Below are 19,654 nucleotides of genomic sequence, written 5' to 3'. Positions count from 1 at the left end.
ACACTGGGAAAAATAGTGATGTTAGTCTTGGACCCTCCTGAATTCTCATCACCCATATGGCACATCAGAAAAAAAATAAGTGCCTTTATCTGTTTTGAAAACAAGTATAACACACAAAAAGTACACGGTTTAATAGGAAAAAAACAATAGGAATAGTCGCAAGCAGTTATATTAACAGTGAATAGTGTCAATGGGAGTTTTGCCTGAGTAAAAACATCAGGTTTTGGCTGTTTCCCAAAGCACATTTATTTTTGGGTTAAGGCACAAACGTTCCTGGAAAATATTATTGTTACCAGGTCCAGTGCCTGGGAGCGTATTAATGGTCTTCTGGGAGAAAGTACACCGTGTTGCTTTAGAAAATCCCCTCACGTGGAAGGAGGTTTATCTGACTCTCAAAACAAGGGCACCAGGACTTTTTTATTTTTTAAAGAAACAGATGCAGGCAACCTAGCAATCATGAACCTCTGTGTAATCAACAATCCAGTATGCATGTACAGGACTGAGATAGAGACTTTCATTGGCAACAGCAGTGTCCTTCTACGGAAATTACTCTTTACAATATTTTATTAGGAAGATTTTACAGATATTTTAATAACAAATTCTACTTTAAAAGGCAACTACAGTCCCAATCCTATAAGCTCAAAAATCTGGATAACTCCTGAGGAGCTCAGATCTAGATTCTAACTACGTCAGCATAAAAGGAGAATGTCAGCAGGAGCCATAGCCAGGAGTTTAAAATTCATTTAAATAATACAAGCCACAGTTCTGCATAGCAAGCTAAAATCAGAACATTTTCCAAATGTCCATTATATTATAAACATGTAGCATTTTATAATTATTTTTCTTAAATAGCTATTTATTCTCGAATGGCAATTACCTGTTTCTACAGTCTTTATTTCCATGAGCAATTGTGATGCAGTAAGTTCTGCTATGTACATGGCAAACATTCAGAAAATGTGGTCAGCACCTTCAAACGCGTATGGCTAAAGTGAGGTGTGTAAATCATGATAAAAATCAATACAGGCGACTCTGAGCAACACCTACTACCACAGGGAATGGTGTAAGTTAGGAGGAGCCAGCTCACCCTCCAAATATCTCACCAGCTACTTCAGTGCTTGGTTATGGACCCATTACTGTAGATTCAAGCTGTCTTAGCTGAAACATTCCTTCTAGTTTAGGTTTTTATTAAAACAGCAAACTGCTAAAACTGATGCTGTTTGCTTCCAACATTACACCTTGCTTTCCTAAAAGCACTTACCTCTCCGTTTTCGAGAGGCAGAATGCGAGAGTACTCTGTGGTGCAAAGGACGTCGCTGTCCCTCCTTGCCGGAAGATTGGCTTCCTTTCCAAAGTGCTGCAAGCAATCTGCTTTGGAGTCTGGTCAAGCGAGAACAAAATTATATTTACATGTGAAAATAAACACTATTGTTTGAATTTAAAAATAATGAAGTATCCCCTGTGTATTGAGGCAAATTCTCCCCCGTAACTGAATAGTAACAGTGATTGTGTTGCTCAGCACAGAAAAATGGAAATTCCTAAAACCAAAGAATTTCTCATCCTAAGCAATTCAGTGGTGCCTGACAAGATATGGCACAGTATTTCTCATATCATCACAAAAAAGAAGCGATAGGATGTATTCCAAGATTTTGCATTTGTAATTCACTTTGATTTTTGCAAGGAACTCAAGGGTCCCATGGGATGAATGTACTGAGGTTCTGACATAGCCAAAACCCAAGACAAACAAAACAAAAGAATTCCTAACAGACTGAAAAATATTCATGGTCTGAGTTACTTTCAAAATATCATATTCAATTTTAGTTATATTCTTGTCACTAATTCACTGTGGACAACTAAGACAACAGAAATGTATTTGACATTCATGTCTTCACTGCAGCTGAAAACTTTAGCAAGCCCAAGGTCCGATTTTGCTGCTTCTGGGTGAATGATTAAATAAACCTGTCCACAAAAGAGCAGTGACACAAGCATTGATACTCACGAGCAAAATATTGCCAAGGAGTGAAAGTTCTTCCAAAGTCCACTGATCTTTCTAAGATCCAGAGATCTGGACGAGGAGAATTTGCAAACTTGATAAGGACATAGGCAACATGGAAGAGCTGGTAACAGAATATACACAGATCTTATCAGCAGCTTTTTGAACTCTACAAAAGTACCAGAATACTAAAACTAAGGCAAATAAATACATTTTCTTTAGTGTACAGTGAGAAGGTTATCCTCTGCAGTTTCATTCCCATTAAAATAATAGGCCAGATTCTCAGCTGGCTACCTCATCTGGCAACATGTTCCAATACATTAAGAAAGCTGCAATAACACTGTGTTAAAAGCCATCCCTTTCATTTCAGAACAGCTCTGTTTTGCACATGATTGACTGTTTGGGTGTGTTAAGGGTACCGTAGCTGGAATTTACCCTGCCAATTCAACACAGCCTGACTGCTGCACTGAGTTCACCTCTTGTGATACTAAATTAGCTACCTAAATGGACAGACAGTATCTGCACATGGAAAAATAACTTACCACACAATAGTATCACGTAAAGTAAGTGGCAGACATCCTGCTGACAGAAGCAGGTCAGAGCCCAGAACTATGCACAGTGACTGCACAGGTGGAGTAATGCACCTGAATTACCAATGGAAAGTCTTTACATTGATTGTCAGAAATAAATGAATACTTTGGGGGCTGTGGCAAGATTAGTTTTTACTGACTTTCTGATACTTTTTGTCTAAGTGACTTCCTCTATTTGACTGGCAAGTGTCAGAGCAGGGATATTGGCCATACAGACATTATATGCCATCCAGTGTGGCATTCAGTGTGAAGACTGGTATCCTCCCAGGAAAGCATAGTAGTTCTGAAATCCTAAAGACTGCTTTATGTTCTTGCTCTTGGCCAGCTGAATTTTTCAAGGTGTATTGCCCAGTTCAAACCTTGCAGTGGGCAGGCAACTATCCATTAATAATCTTGCTTCCCCTATGTTTTAAGGTTTTTGGGAATCCCATCCTTACGTATATGTTAACAAGCATGGATAACACTCTGTGTGTTGGCTGATACAGATTTAAACAAGACAAATGGTTTAGAAATATCCAAAGGAAACAAAGGAAGCATACAGAAGAGGCTTTGCCTTCTTCAGGGCCCCACTGCCTATAGTGACGTTGTGGAATCACTACAACAATGACCTCCTACCTACTCTCCAAAAAAGCAGATGACATCTGCTTCAGCTTGTCATGCAGTTATTATATTCTTTTACACAGATGCTACTCAAAGTGCTGACATGGCCAGTTTTGTCCAGTTTCTCATAACAGGTGATACCTTCTCATGAGCATGAGCAAAATAGTAGCAGTGAATTATACTTCCACAGTGCTTCCACACTGCTGAAAGAATATGAGGCAAGCTTACTGACAACAGTGTTAGCCTGGATTATATGCTTTAGGTAAGAATCTAAAGAAAAAAGTGGTCAAAATGAAGGCATAGAATCATAGAAGAAAAAGACCTTTAAGGTCATCAAGTCCAACCATTACCCCAGGACTACCAAGACCACCAATAAACCATGTCACTAAGGTCCTCATCTGCACAGTTTTTGAACACTTACAGGAATGGTGATTCCATCAGTTTCCTAGGAAGCCTGCTCAATATCTCATTACTCTCTCTTTAAAGAAATTTCTCCTAATATCCAATCCAAACCTCTCCTGGCTGAAGGCAAATACATTTATGTTAAATTTATGGTTGAGTTTCCCTCCTCCCCTCTCCAATAAAAGTACTCATTTGGACATTACATTCCATTGTAACCCTTTAATTTACAACAGTGACTATTAATATCACTACATAAAAGCTATTCAACATATAAGTGCACAAGGCTTCACTGAGCCTGAATCTTTCAGCACTATATTATTGCCATAAAAGCACAATAAAAAACCCACAAACCAACGCTTTTTGAAGTGCAACAGTTAGATATTTCATTTTCATCATAGACTATCATGCTATCCTGAAACTTCATCTTCTTCTGAAGACAGAGTTCAGAAAAATACCTGGGAGAGTATTACTGTAAAACCTGCTGAGCATTAAGCAAGCCAAAGATGAGGGAACACCTGTTAAAATTAGGCAATCCAAAGAGTCAGGGGAAGGGCAATAAGCTTCAGTCAGACATTCTGCATTCAGAAGTTTAAAATATTTTAAAAAATACATTGGGAAAATCAGGACCAATTAAAGGAATAAATGGGACTTCATTTGATACAAATATTTTAAACAAGTTCGGAATAGCCACTGTATAAGCAGGTCTGTTAACAGGATAGGCACTGCCTCAGGGATCAACATTATAATTATTCAGGACTGTGATTGATTAGAAATACAAATATAGTACAGAAAGACAGGGAAGTAAAGCAGGCCTTTTGCTCTAAGGTTTTTTGCTTTTTCTCATATTACAAAGTACAGCAAAATAAGCATTTTTCTAGAAGAAATTTGACATCCCAAAGGGATTTTGACTTTCAAATTCACCCCTAGCTCTTGTGTAACAGAAGCGGCAGCAGGTGGATGCTCTGTTCCAACTCCATGGTAGTGAGCACTCAAACTTCCATCATAGTGCAACTATTCAATTAAATATTGTCATCAGACCATGGCGAAGGCTCCACTGGGACTTTGCTCTTAGTCTTGAAGATGTAATGGCAGGAATGCAGCAAATTAAAAGCTACTGACACTGCACTAAGTTTTGCTTCCTCTAATTGTGAATATTTGATGATCAACTTAAAACTCATTGTTTCCCTGCACACACATATACCTTACTTTTTGTCACGTTTTGCACATGCAAAAATAATTCCATATTTTGTTTGCAGAAAGAAGGTGCATTATGTCAAAATAAAGAACAAGATGACAGCTCAAAGAGGAAAACTACATCCCTACTATATTTTCAGTGTAACAGTCTGTGGTTCTGCAAGGCATGCTTCTAATTCTAAGAACACTTCTTCCTTAAAAGCCAAAACCTCCATTTCAGCTTACTTGAGGGGGAATTGCATTCTGAAAGTGTCTGCCTCTGTCAACTACTGAGCAAGTCTGCATGACTAACATACACTAAGCTCTTCATTTTTATGACCCTGAAATAAGGTAAGGTGAATTGGGGTCTTCAGTGTTTATCAGTTCACTTGAATAGACTTACTCTGCCACGGCACTTAACTTTCTTCCTCATTATTGGTATTGTGCAATACTGTATGAATTTGGGCTATAAAAATACTAGGCAAAATGTCAAAAGTAAATCTCAAGTTCAAAGAAATCCTAAGATTAAGCCTTAACTGGCTGAACAGAGATATGAGATAATGTCTGTGAAGTGGAAAAAACTACCCCGTCCAGCAACATAGGAATCCTACTATACCCTCATCCATTCACCAACTAAAAATGATCCCTTCCTGATATCAGGACCTGAAGTAATTTTGTCCTTTGTCTTGGGTTTCCCTCATTTCCAAGTAAGGGAGGTCAGAGTCACCTTTTCAAGTGGTACCAGAGTAAAGAAAAACACACACCCTCACGCTAAGAAATCCTTTAATAACTACAAAAATTCTAGCACATAGTGGTTGGTCTCCAAGGAGCCCCAGGATAAGAGGGCACCCAGTACATATCCTTCCTCTGAAGGAAGCAGGTCTTCCAGAAGTTTACTCAGCATATAAAAGATAAGGTGCCTGTCAGTAGGCTCTCCAAAGTAGCTAACAAGTACGCAGTGGGAATAGTTTTGGATGGAGCAATGTGCTACACAGGTGGATGATGATGCACAAGTGTTGGTCACAAATATGCTGAAGTACACCGCAAGACAAATTACAGTCTGCAACCTAAACCTGCATCTTGCAGAGACCATGACTGATGCAAGCAGCTCAGAAAGTAAGGCCTGCTTTACTGGGAGGTGATTGCCTTCCCATGTCTATTCATAACACCCTGCTCTGCATTCAGTGTCCCTACTCTGTATGACCAGCCTGAAAAGCACACTTCCCTACAGTTTCCTGGGAAAGAATGAGAAATTCACTTCACAGGAGCACAAAGCACAAGGGCATGCAACACTACTCAACGGTACAGTGTAACAGAAAGAGCAGCAGAACTCAGAGAAGGGTCCAAAAACTGTGTGCTAATGTGGACCCTGTGACCCAAAAATTCCACAGCTTCTACACATCTCACCCTTCTTTTGTGATACAGTGGAGAAAAGGAATCAAGAAAACAGCCATGTTATTAATTTAATTAATAGAAATGCAAAATCAAAAATCACAGCAATTTAGTTTAACTAACTGATATTCTCCATCTCAAGTTGTCTGGTCATTCTGCTCTGCTCCTTTACTGGATCAAAAAACTCTGAATTAAGGTATCCTCAAACTGAGAATCATCCCAGTCATGTGAGGGACAGGAGCATTAAGATCCCATGAAATAGAAGATGCAAAATAATTTGAACCTATATTCCCCAAAATAATGTCAGCTGAATCTCACAAAGAAACATTTTCTTTAGTACTTCTTCCCCCTGCAGTCAACTCAATTGAATGCCTCTTCAAAAACCCCTGTCCTACATAATCAGTCAACAGTTACTGCTGTCTAAAACATATATGCATACGTACACATGAATTTTGCAGCCCCCAGCATATATTTATAGTCATATGTTTTCAGCTGGTGTGAACTGAAGAGCATAACTAATTTCACTGGAAGAGAGCCCAATTATGACAGCTGAGAATCTATCCCTATGACTTAAAATACAGATGCAGAGGCTTTACTGTTAGCTGCTTGCCTATTGCCTGCACAGGAAACACGGGTGTTCATGTTACTGTCACATTATTAATCCATGATACACTGGTTTTGCTGTCCCTTTCCTTTTAGACCATGTTATCAGTATTTTTCTGTGTATCTGGAAGATCTTACTGGATGATAGTAAAACCAGAAGGACCCCTAAGGCAAAAGCAGACTCCAAACATTAATCTCAAAATGTGCATATGGTAAGAGATCATGAAAACTTTTTCTGTGCCCATGGAAGAGGAGAATATGAAATGGAATCTGGAGACCCAGTATCATTTGAGCAGTCTCCTATAACCTCAGGTTAAAGCGTTACAGTGCATGTGCAAGAGCACACACAGTCACTAAATCTGCATGATACCACTGGCAAGATCCCATGTCATAAGAATTCCTGAAAGAAAACTATCATTTTCTTAAAGTTAACTTAAATTAAAGAAGAAAAAAAAAAAAAACACAGAACATAAACCAGACAAAAAAAGCTGCGGTGCTGGAATTTAAAATCGTCCGTTCAAACATCTCTCCCAATTGCATATAAATGCAAGATTTGATCAAACCTTACCCAATAGCTCATGCACTTACCTGTCCCAGATCTAAAGTGACATTGACTTCATTGTACTTCAAGCCCATAGAAAGAGGAGGACTTTGCCACCAGCGCTCTGTGCCATCAATTGCGTTGGTTACAGGGTGAGCTTTATTGGGATCAGCAGCATTGCAATAATCACAAAACTGTCCCTGTAAAACAGTAAGTTAAAAAGATGGTCTCAGCTGAAAACTTATGCACTGTAGGTGCATGCTGTTGTTAATTGAGATTCTGAACTAGAACATTGGCTAAAAATTGAGCTATTTTGGATTTCTTATTATATAGAGTAATTTTCAATATATAAACAATTCCCCTGATGATTAAATTACACACTGGTACCTGAAACACACTGATTTTTTATGTTTAAACCAAAAATTTTTGAATTCTCTGTAAGTAAACTATGCTAAATCTTTATTAATGAATTTATTGATATTTTGGTGAAATTACCTATATTTAATCTGCAGAGGTGCCTGCAGGAAATTAATGAAACAAAGCTCCTTAAAACTGGATTAAGACCATCAAACAGATTTTCTTCAGTTCTCCTAAAAGACCGTGAAATATCCACATATGTACATAGGCTGGTATTAATAAAACAATTCAAAATACACTGCTACTTGTCTATAAGCTTGGTGCTACCATTTTACAATGCTGCTTTCATTTTTTTCATGCCATTATAACACATTCTGAATCACAGACTTCTGAGCAATACGTACTTATGGAAAATGCAATGGACCCTATAGAGTGTTCACTTAAAGTTTCCCTTTAAAGTATCCCATTGTATCTTCATTTGCAGAAGTTACCACCCAATTTCCAGTCGACAAACAAAGCCATACTCTGGAGATGCCCTGATAATCTCTCTTTGGTAATCTGTAAAGCTTTTTGCACTCTTCTGTACAGTTATGATGACTAAACCTCAGGAAACTTAATTGTCTTTTAATTTGGTATCCTGGCTTGCCCCACAAGCAGTATTTTTATCTCCAAGAAACTGCATTTTACAGTCTACCAATATAAGTGCTGAAGCATTATGACTAGTTATTAAGGGATCTTTCTAGTGTCCCATTCACTTCTTAATCCAGTTACTGGGTGGAAATGATCAATAAAAATGCTAAATTGTGACAGGCACAGGTCTTTGTAGAGCCCCGATAGGGACTTAATCCATTCAGCCTGTGAGGTGCTGACACTGTGCTGGACTCCTGTTTTAAATAAGGCAGCATTCGCAACATTCCATTTATCAACTAAGCATATTTTCATCAAAGAGATGTGACAAATCTTCTGTTGCTTCCACAACCCATGTGCCATGAAGTGTATTCCTACATTTCAAGTATTAACAGAATCCCATATAACTGCCATTATTTTGTCTGTCACTGCTGTCAAACTAACAGTAACTGGAACATGTAAAGTAACTGGAGCAATCATACTTGCCCACTTGTAATAGGGGAGTAACATTAGGATTCTCATATTCTTGCTGGGTATAGTCTTGCAATCTTGGTGAATTTAAGATGTTTATCTGTAGCAGAATTTGTTTAACATATGTCATAGCTACTAATAGTTTGGAAACCACTTCGTCCTTCTCATGTGATACAAATACACCATCTTGTGTCTTCCAAATACAAAACATAGATGTTCACCAAATATTTCTGCATCAGTAGTAACAATTTCAGCATCTGCATCAAGCAGTGGTCCATCCTCATCCTGCTCTTTTGGAAAGCGTGGAATATGATGTTTCCAAGAAGACATGGCTACCCTTAGCTATACTGATCCAGCACTGCAGGTGTCAACCTGGCTGAGGTTTAACTCTTGAGAATTCAAAGAGCTGCATAGAGACTTACAAAATCCTCAAGTACATAGGTTGGTTAACTATGCCTGGGGTCATGTTACAATGCAATTCTCCTCCATCTCTGTTAGAGAACGTGGTTTGGCTGACTTTCATGCAAACTACAATATGCCAGGACACGGCTGGATTCAGATACAGTTTGCTGCAGCAGACACCACATCAGTCCATGCTAGCTACAGGCAGTGTTGCCAATTTTTGCAGTGACAATAAAGAACATTATGTCACTATCTGCAAAATCCATACACTGAGAAATCAATCTGTGCACCAGTAACTGCAGTTACCACCACATCAAAGCATCTTTCCTGACAAATGTGTACTTGGAGTTCTGACATATATGTGTTACAACAGTTCAAGCTTCCCCAGATAGCTTGTGCATGAAACGTGGTCTTTAGGTTTACATTCATGTCCACAATGATCAGGATGAAAATACACAGGAAACAGTTGCTGCTAGAGCAGTTTCAGCTCTGATCTGGAAGCAGCCTCAAAGAAAGGCTAAATGAGCAGCAAACAATGGTGCATATTAAATACAAGGGTTACATTGACATGCACCTATGCGATTTCAGCACACCAGAGCACTTGATCTGAACTCAAGATAACCATCTTTTTCTTTTGGGGCATGTAATTCAAAGAATTCTATTGCAACAGCTGGAGTTTTGGGTATTTAAGGTACATTCCAGCAACACTGCCAACAAGGCAGCAGAACGAAAAATGAAAGAAAAGAAATTATTGGACAGAGCAGCCTTCCCTGCTTCCCACTGGCAGTATCTCAGGCACAACATGCTCAGCGTGTCTGCTACAGGACACGTCTTCATTCCAGGAGACTGGGCCTCTAGATTTTGTTTGATTTTGGCTGCAGTTCATCAGCAGGCAGGTGTGCATCTGCTGGTGACCTTGTTACCTTCCTTTCCCCTGGTTCTCCTGAGTGAAGGAGAAAACTGGAACTGCATGAAGGAGTTTGCTCAAATATGCCAGTGTAGACCAGAGACATCCAGGGGTAAAAATATCTCGCCTGTAAGTTATAGAATATGACAACAATGAAGGATTTGTTCACTATTTAATACCTAGCAGTTCTGTGCCCACTGGCAGGGCAGGACAGGAATGCAGTTAAACTTTAATTCATACCTGGACACCACTGCACACAGATTGGCAAAGCCAGGCATGCCATTTATCTATCTGCTGCTGAAATATTCTACAGTGCCATGCATCTCTTCACTCAACACTGTTCTTATTAAGTTATTGTCCACCTGCCAATGTGCTAAACAAGGGAAACACACTGCTTCCCACAGCATATGTCCAGCACTGCCTCAAGAGCCTCACGGGCTGAGCTGCCCATGAAGGGACTGTCCACCCCATTGGTCACCTTGCAGAAGAGCTTTAAATGACATCTAAGCTCTCTTTCTGGATTTGCTGAGTACGACAGGCTTCAAGAAAAGATACATCACCAAACGACAAGCTAGATGAGACAAGCCCGTGGCAGAATGGTGGAAATAAAGCTGGGGCTTCTCTTCCTGTCTTTGCCTTATTTTCAGGTTTTGGGATAGCACTGGCAACAGGACTGTCTGCTCCCTTTATCAGAATGAGGATCCCCCTTCACGCCTTCTTTCCAGTTTCCTTATTCATAGAGCAACAGCCACAGTCCAGCCTTGTAGAGACCCCAGAAATGAGTGACTCAGGTTTATAGTGTTGTTTTAACTTGAACTGCCCTGACATAGGGGATATTACACCTATCACTTCATATAAGTGTCTGATCTTCCCTCAGGCTCATAAGAAGCAACACGTGAATACTTACACTGATTTTAAATCCTTCTATGTAAGCTCAGCTTCTGTGCTTAATGCAGTTCTCTCCCATTTCCCACAAAAGAAGAGATTTTCTTTATCTACAGTGTCTTTGGACTTGTGAGGTGGTGTAGGTTGAGAATACCCACATTGTGCTGTTATCATATGTTCTGTAGCTGGATTTCCCTGACCTTTTGAAAGCCTTTCCAAACATTCTTGAACCACAACAACTACTGGTAAACCACAGGAGTATTCATGTTATGTATCTCAATGGGGCTTTGTTAAAACTGGAAAGAGATGCTGCTGTATCCATGCTTACACAAAGTCTGTAAGAGGCACAACATGCTTCCTTGTGCCAAGGCTAAGCTATCAGTAGTCCTGGGAACTTGAATCAGGCATGAACCATAACTGCCTTCTAACCTGTAAGGCAAATATTTAACAAGAGGAACACACACATCCCTTTTACCCCCTTTCTGTATATAATAAGCCCTCATTTCCAGTGTTAGTATATAAAGGAAACAATTACAAAAAACACTGATGCAATGTGCATCACACAAGAGGCTTCTTTCTGCTTGCCTGACATATTATTTGATGTTTGCTTTGGCTGATTTTTGTTATACTGTGATTTCTGATATTCCAAGGCATGTTAGTATGAGATTTCACTGCAGTAGTGGTCTATAGCGTGTTGGTGAGAGATTATTAGGCTTGCTTGAATAGCTTGAATAAGCTGGTGGCATGGTTGTTTCAGGCAACTTCAACAACTGGGATGGATGCCTAAACTTCAGAGGTGTGTTAGAAACAGAGAAACAAGCCGTTTTCTGATTATCACAACCTTTGTCTGTAACTTTAGTTTAAGCCTGTAATATCTGTGACCCAGTCTTCCTATCAGTAAAACAGTGCATTACTCAGCCTGTAAGCACCTCCGAAGCACTTCAAGCATTTTATGACTGAGGGCACTACACAGATGTACAGTAAACTGAGATCCCATGGTGAGTCAGGGAGGCATGGCAGAGAGGAGTTCAGGGCAAAGCACACTGCTGGCTGTGGCTAACGAACTGCAAAGCCAGGCTGTGCAGTAGTCCATGCTCCCTTCTGGCACATGACAAGGAGTACGTATGCTGCACCTTCTTAGCCCTCTTCCCCTCTTTTGAGCATCTCTCCCCATTAAAAAATGAGAAGAAAAACTTTGTTATTCATAGCAACTTCTTCTTAAACCAGATATTAGGGGTTATTTCACTACTAAAACATACAGACACTTCATAAGACTTCAAAAGACTAATCCTTATTGCTAAAAATTCACTTGCATTTTTCTGTACTGCCATGAGTCATAAAGTGGACCTTCAAGCTTTTGAACTCTCTTTCAGTCTGCCGTTTCATTCTGGCTCTCTCCTCCTCCCACCAAGAAAGAATGCAAATAAAATCATTTTGGAAGGTCTGAGGCTTTAGGAAAGTCCCCCCTTTAGCAAAGTTCTGATCAAACTGATACTGAACATCCATCAAGTACATCACAGAGTATGGTGCATTTGTTGCTCCTTCCTTACCCTCTCACAGACATGTTCATACAAGTTTCTACCAAAGGAAAACGTATTTCCATTAACCCTTTGCCAGGAGTTTTACCGTTTATTGTTGTCTCTTGTGACTGGCACAAAGCACGTGTAATGATCTTATGCTATGAGAGAACGTTAACATCCTCACTGCCCTGTGTGCTTGCATGCCCTGTCAGGCTTCCAAGGAATCCGTCTTCCTCCCACAGGCAGTGCATGGCACAGGCAATGGGCCTCACACACAGTGTTTGCAAAATATCCCCAAGCCACATGGCTAAAACTGCAGCTCTTCTCCTGCCGCTTCCCGGAAAGATGCCCGACCTCCAGGCAGAGGCTGCCACTGCAGGACGTCCCCATCCATAGCCCCGTAGGCTCGCTACTTTACTCCCAGGGGCATCACGCTGCTCATTGCGGCCAAGCGCTGGGGCCATAAACATCATTCGGCTTTAGCCTCTCCAGGCGGGACTAGCGGCTCACGCAGCCCCGGGAGCCACCCGAGCAGCGGAGCCAAAGCAGGAGTAGAAGGGTTAGAAGGTGCTGGGAGGACAGGAAATGTAAGGGGCATAAGAGGGTGCCGGGACACCTGAGGGCAGATGCGCGGGCAGAAGCGCCGCTGCCAGACTCCATTCCTGCCCAGCGCTCCCCTGCGCGGGATCCCTCTGGGCCATGCCCTCCTCCTCTCCCTTATGAGAAAACGAGACCACGCACCCCACGGTAACACCAGCACCCCAAAAAGGGGACATACACCCGGACACACACACCTACACCCTCCGCCACTCCCCAGCGCCGGGACAGGGAGCCGGGTGCGAGGGAACGGGTGTCCCGGCGCCGCGACCGCTGTCCATCCCGCCCGGTTACCTGGATGGCTTGCCCGAGGGGGGCGGCGGCCGGCCCCCCCACCAGCTTGCAGTACAGCTCCGAGCGGCCGCCTCCCGCCGCCTCCCCGCAGGTGGCCGTCGCCCAGATGCTGGCTGCGGCGGCCAGGTTGAAGTACGGCGGGTGGAGGCTGCGCCCTGTCCCGCGGGAGCCGGGGGGCTCCGGCTGCGCGGGGCAGAGGGCGAGGAGCTGCGGGAGGAGCGCCCAGAGAAGCGGGGAGCCCGGCGGCGCGGCCATCCTGCGCCGGGCGCTGCCCCACCGCCCCGGGGCGGCCCGACAGCGGCGGTGGGCGGGCGGGCGGGACGGGACGGGACGGGGCTGAACGGGAGGCGGCAGGAGGAGGCAGGGGCTGCCCGTGCTCTGCCAGCGCCTCCCCGCCTGCTCCCTTACTGCGGGGCGCGGGATGGGGCGGAGCGAGAGGCAGCCCCTGAGCCGCTCCCCCGGGGAGTGGGGGAAACGAAGGGTCTCCGGGCCGGCGGTGTTCCCCCAGGGATGTGCCCTGACTCCCAGCTCCCCGGACACGCCTAGAGGTAACACCCCTCCCCGGTCACGGCACGGCTTAGCAGGAGCTTTCTGATCCTCCCCTTCCTCGGTAAGTGTGGGGCTTCATATTGATGACAGACCGTGAAGAAACCTCAGAGCATCCAACGCTCGTAAGCCTGTCATGTCATATACGAGCAGTGAAGTTAAGGTTTCCCATCTTTCTTCTCATGCAGGGATATCTCTACACAAAGTACATATACCCTGCTTCTATCAGCAAGCCCTTGAAAAGGCAACCTGCGTAGCTGTGCTGCAGGAATCACAACTCCTCTTACCTTGTTCAGCGCTCTGAGGCTGCTGAAAACTGTGAAGTCCAAGCCACCCAGCTGCAATGCTCAGTCACTGCCCTCAGCTCCTTGTGAAATGGGTGCTCCTGCTCATACAGGGCAGACAATGAACCTCCTGTCTTTGTGAAGGTATTTGGCATAGGCTTTGAATAACACAGAAGCTGGGGGAAACACTGGGAAGAGAGAAGGAAGCCTAAGAATCATGTCATCCTTATCAGGAGTTGCACTCCTTAATGGCATTGCTATCCGAAGTTCCATACTCATTTACATTTCCAACCCACCACGTGCTCACACATCAGGTGTTCAGTTCTGTCAATACGATTTGCAGGATTCAGGCACATAGATATGGTTAGATACCTATAATATTTTAATAGTGATTCATGTGAGTAGCAAAGTATTTCATAACTTTATGAGGGCTTTGCTGCCTGGCACACAGCACTAGCGAGAGAGATCCCTGGTGCTGTTTCAGGAAGCACCAGTCGCAAACTATTGATTTTTGTCTGCAAGAGCGTATCACCACCCTTGGTTTTGTGCCACTGTGGCTTTAGCACACCACAGAGACGTATCTGCCAGAGACAATTTTTGTGTCCTCCATACTTGGCTTTCACAAATGTAGCATACTGCCAATTCAAATATATCAGATTTGGCTTTTTTAACCGTAAGTGTTTTCAATTTCTAGAGCAACTGAAAAATATTCTTCTTTTCCACTTGTGGAAAATTAATTGTCTTACTGCCCGTGTCCATCATATTGCTTCCTGCAATACTTTGTACTTCATTTAACTGTGAGAAGTCTGAATACAAAGAAGCAATGCCATCTTCAGATGTCCCATTAAACAAAATGCCATGCTATCAGGATATTCACTGGTCTTTTCAACATATTGCATGAAAATCAAAAGTATATCCTGAAGTATATATTTTTTTACAAATGGTGATCTCAAAGTACCTGAAGTAAGTAGCTTTTAAGTCCAGAGCAAGCAAGCTCTTACAAAGGCTTGCCATTGGTTTTCTTGTTGAGTGTAAAATCAGAATCAAAGCATCAGAGAATGGATTCTTTGTCCTCTTTTTTGTTAGAGGAATTAAATCAAATTGAATAAAAGCTGAGCAAATCATGTTCCTGGGAGAAAAGAACTGCTTGGATACTTTGAGGGAAGTCCATCATAAAGTACAATATTAAGAGAAGCTGATGAAGATTACAATTATGAAGATTAGAAAATCATCTCAGTCTATTTTAAGAGTAATCAAATTATCTCCAAGCTGGACATTCAGTCAGCAACCTCCTCCTGCTCCTGTTTATTTCCAGCAAGCCATTAAAGATTTTCTCATCTTCAACAAGAACCTTACTGTCTTGCACAGTATTTGGGGAAATTAATTTACTTCAGTTATCCTGTACATTCCTACAATCTCGACTCATTGTTGATTTTAATGACAAGGCATCTTTTGTTATGAATACTTCAAATGCAAAAGAAATAGCCTTTAGTGTGTTGGGACACACTTCTTGCACAGAGCCCTGCCTCTGCATGTGTGGGGATTGTGAGCAGCACCACCGCGTTTTGAGACTTGAACTCTTCTTCTGCACCTCTGTCCCTGGTTTCCACAATAGGAAGGGGTTTCTCAGAAGCATAAGCCTAGAATAAGGATAAGCAGAACATAAACCAGGTGATCCAAATACATCTGATAAATCTTTACAAACAAACAACAAAATTCACAGAGTATATTATGAACATGTAGAAAATAAGGCTCAGTAAACTAAGATTTTGAGATCTTGTGTCTACTAGAATCTGCTCCAATTTTTCTTTGTCTCTGCTTGTGCAGAGTAATACCTGACAATTTTTTTCTGGAGCAGTTCTGAAGGTAGTTCAGGTAAGGAACCCAGCTTCATGAGATCCTTTGCAATCTCACTAGAGAAGAGAGCTGTTTGGTAGGTTGCACAGCACACAAGTAAGCCCTTGCTCACAAGAGATGTCCTTTCACAAACAGGGACTGTCAGTGAATTTGTTGGGAAGTATCACATGAGAAAACACAGCTTATGTGAGCAAGAACCTAATACTTTAGTAAAATAATGGCACGTTCTTGGATCTGGTTTCCTAAAACTTAAAAACTTCACACACATTCAGAAAATCAGCCCATCAGATAGCAAAAAAAGAGAAAAAAATCTTCCTGTTTCCTCCCTCATGAAATGATGTACATTTTGCTTAATGTGTATCTAGATTGAAAAAGATTTTGTTGACCTCCTGTGTGATTTTTTTTGTCCTTTTCTTAAGCATTTATGCCAAAACAAACTTTTTTTTGTTCAGTGTGTTTTCTAGAAATGAAGGCTAAAATGCCACCTTTGAGATTTGGCTGACAAATCCCTAAATATACCTGAAGATGTGTGCAGATTTTAGGGAAAATTTTTATGACAAATTTGGTCTTTCACTCAAAAGTGTTAGAAAAAAAATGTTTCTAATGGCATTCCCAACACAGGTACTCAGCAACTTAAGTCGCATCAAAAATCTAAGTAAACAAGAATTTTATGTAGGGACCCTGGAGCTACATAAAGCCAGAGTGAATTATGTATGTGAGGAAGCAGACAGGAGCAGGTGTGTGCTTGGGGATGATAACAACAGCATGGCCTGTCACTAGCAGATGTAAAACTGAATGTTTCCAGTGCTATCCCAGTCTGACGGCACTGTGCAGGCTGTGGTGTGACCACACACAGGCATGAGTCTAGCCTGGTTTATGCAAGGTTTTAGGACCACAGGAAGGAAGAGCAGAGTGAGGAGAATGGAGGAATGAGATTTTTTTCCTTGAATGCAACCCTCCACATTTCTAAACTCTTTATCTCTTTGGTTTTTAATCTATTTTAAGCCAAATCCAAAACCAGCAGAACACACAGCAAAGCACTTACGACTTTGTTGAGCTCTTGCCCACCCTATCTAATGTAGAATTTCATTCTGTAAAAAGTTCAGTATCAATAATTCATGGAATGATACTTCATCTTCCCTTCATGTCATCTTTTGTTGTAATTACAGGTTCCTGAAACACAGACAAGATCTTATTAGCTGGCAGCTCTCAGCAATGAGCATTTTTAAGACAGTGGCCCTCTGTGGAAAACACTCTTCTCCAGATAGCTGCTCTTTTGTCCTCCCAGCAAAACCTCTCATTTTTCCTTCAGCCTTAATAAGGTGTGCTTTCCTTGCCTCTTCCTGTCTCCAAGGAGTAGACATGGTTATTTGATAGATGTCAAGCAATTGATGAATAAATGTAGGCAATTGAAAATGTTTCTGAATCTGTATTACTTTGATGTAAACTGATCACATTACATTAGTTAGGCATTTGCACTGCTGTGACTACAGATCATTTATTGTGTTTGTGCTTTCTGTTTTAAAAGCTGTTCACTTAACAATGGATTTAAAATTTCAAGTCAAGGATGCTTGCACAAGTAGTAAACTATAGTAGAGCCTTTTCCAAGTCCATGGCAGGTTAAGTGCAATTTTTTGTACCTTTTGGTTTCTCTTGAAATGTTCTAGTTACAAACATCTTACTTGTGAGTTCCCCCGACTTGACAGGATTGCAAAAAAACCCAAAACTTAAAAATGTCTGCTTTGGTACTTCAGACCCTCTCCTTGCAAAGAAGTACTAAGCCAAAAAGTGGAGGGAAGGTGAATGTTTGGTGCCTTACAACATTTTCAGGAGAAGGCAAATTGCCGTTTCAAGGCGAAAACATGAGTCCTCATCAGTAGCCAATGTGTAGAGGTCATACCAGTTTCTTCCAATCTTGATCTTTGTATGTTTACCCACTGAGTATCCTAGGGGCTAGGGCAATGCTGGAAGTGCGACAGCTTCTTTGACATCCAGTTCCAATGAATAAGTCAAGAGGAGCACTCTGGGGAATGCAGAGGTATAGCTACCTTAAGACCTCCTAAGCAAATTACACTTGGCAGGGCAGTCACCCACAGCTAGTAGGAATTCAGGTGTCAAGCCTCACAGGGCACCCAGGTGACACTGCCATGGGCACCAACAGATTACTTTCCCAGTGAAAACCTTTTTTAGGCTTTGTGTAAAGTTCGGGGCACATCAAAGCCTGAGGCATCCTAGTCGTGTTTGTTTCTGGGTCATCAGCTGCTGTTTACATGCTATCAGTCCTGGACAAGTTAGTGGATAAATGACAGATACTACTTTGTCCCTTTAGTAAATCATTGACGAACATGGATCAGCATTTTGAGATGTTAGGGACGTGGTTTTGTGGTGGAGTTGGCAGTATTCGGTTTACAGTTGGACTTGATGACCTTAAAGGTTTTTTTCAACCTAAAAGATTCTATGGTTCTATGATTCTCCACTATGTTGACTACTTGAAGAAACTTCCTAATGGACAATATTAAAATCCATCCACCTTGTTCTTTTGCGTCTTAATGGTTTTCCCATTTGTTCTTGGCTTTCTGTACTTTTTTATGGAGTTGCTCATGGACTTAAAGTTCAAAAAGAAGAAAACAAGTCTTGGTCATATAATGGCTGATGCTTTGTGAAGAAGCATGTACTCCCTTTGGTCAGTCCTCATGACTTGTCAGTCAAACATCAATTTCTGGTATCTGTGTCCAGCAAAAGTTTTGTATTTTTAGGTAATGTTACTGTTGCAAATTTAGAAGCCACCTCAGGTTTACTTCAACATCAGCTCTAGCCTGCCTATAGTCTCATCAAGCTCTTAAGTTTTAAATAGAACCTTATGTTTAAATGTGTTAAGGAGCAACACCTTCAGCAGTATAAATTGAGGAGACTCTGGTGGTTAAATCAGTTTATTCCAGCTGAGGATCAGGTGTCAAATGTAACTAAGAATTCAAACATACTAAGTTCAGGAAGATTAAGATTTACCTATTTTTAGTTTTGGAACTTGAAAAAGATAGTAAATTTAGAACAAATCCCTTGTGAAAGTGCAGAAAATTCAATGCAGAATACCTTTGCTATGTTTTTTTAAAAGTATAATTATAGATTTCCATAACACAGGTATAATACATATCACAATTCTCTATGGAAGTGGTATTCATAATTATAAGAGTTAAAACTCATAAATATTGGGGAGGGGAAAGGGTTGTTTTATTTTTTAGTAACAGTTTTAGCCCTGTTAATTATGAGACACTTCACTAGGAGATGTGATAGTGCTAGCTTTTTAGCTCTGCTGTAATATTATTTTGTCATTTGGGTATTTTATCACACAGTCATAGCCCTATGTTCTTTAGCCAAGTTCTTTCTTTTCAATTAGAGGACTGATTTTCTGCCAACAGGGCATAAGACAGAGAACCTGAACAGACTGAGCTGTAGCCAGTAACTCAAATTTTGCACCTGGCAAGGTAAGTAGTCTCTGTCTCACATGTATAGAGATGACGCCTATAGAACCTGCTTATGCCCTGTCACCCTTACCCTGAGCCAAAGGTCCAAAGTCCCTTCCTTTGAGGACCTCGACTCTCTCCAAGTGAGGATGAAG

General features: G+C 41.5%; 2 protein-coding genes and 1 long non-coding RNA gene across 3 annotated transcripts in view; 2 read left to right on the top strand and 1 right to left on the bottom strand.

Annotated features, from left to right (window-relative positions):
- LAMA3 (laminin subunit alpha 3) overlaps positions 1 to 13,746 on the bottom strand; it is a 106,654-nt gene extending 92,908 nt beyond the window's left edge. Inside the window, exons 1-4 of the mRNA XM_061360505.1 lie at positions 13,352 to 13,746; positions 7,339 to 7,491; positions 1,997 to 2,114; positions 1,259 to 1,377 (exon numbers count right to left, since the gene is read on the bottom strand). Of these exons, the coding sequence (XP_061216489.1) occupies positions 1,259 to 1,377; positions 1,997 to 2,114; positions 7,339 to 7,491; positions 13,352 to 13,606 (645 nt within the window). The 5' untranslated portion in view covers positions 13,607 to 13,746. The remainder of the gene's footprint in view (positions 1 to 1,258; positions 1,378 to 1,996; positions 2,115 to 7,338; positions 7,492 to 13,351) is intronic.
- A 134-nt stretch (positions 13,747 to 13,880) lies between these two features.
- Positions 13,881 to 17,454, top strand: LOC133216094 (uncharacterized). The gene is made up of 2 exons (XR_009726552.1): positions 13,881 to 14,102; positions 17,208 to 17,454. It is a non-coding gene; the product is annotated as an uncharacterized LOC133216094 (long non-coding RNA).
- Positions 17,455 to 18,629: 1,175 nt separating this feature from the next.
- ANKRD29 (ankyrin repeat domain 29) overlaps positions 18,630 to 19,654 on the top strand; it is a 36,241-nt gene continuing 35,216 nt past the window's right edge. Inside the window, exon 1 of the mRNA XM_061360515.1 lies at positions 18,630 to 18,760. The gene's annotated coding sequence lies outside the window, so the exon portion shown is untranslated. The remainder of the gene's footprint in view (positions 18,761 to 19,654) is intronic.

Source organism: Neopsephotus bourkii, unplaced genomic scaffold (assembly GCF_033783945.1).
Source record: "Neopsephotus bourkii isolate Nb327-2 ecotype Australia unplaced genomic scaffold, CSIRO-AGI_Nbou_v1 NB_1027, whole genome shotgun sequence".
In the NCBI taxonomy this organism is placed as follows: Eukaryota; Metazoa; Chordata; class Aves; order Psittaciformes; family Psittacidae; genus Neopsephotus; species Neopsephotus bourkii.
Note: the sequence above shows the minus strand (reverse complement) of the source record. Positions and strands in the feature narration are given on the sequence as shown.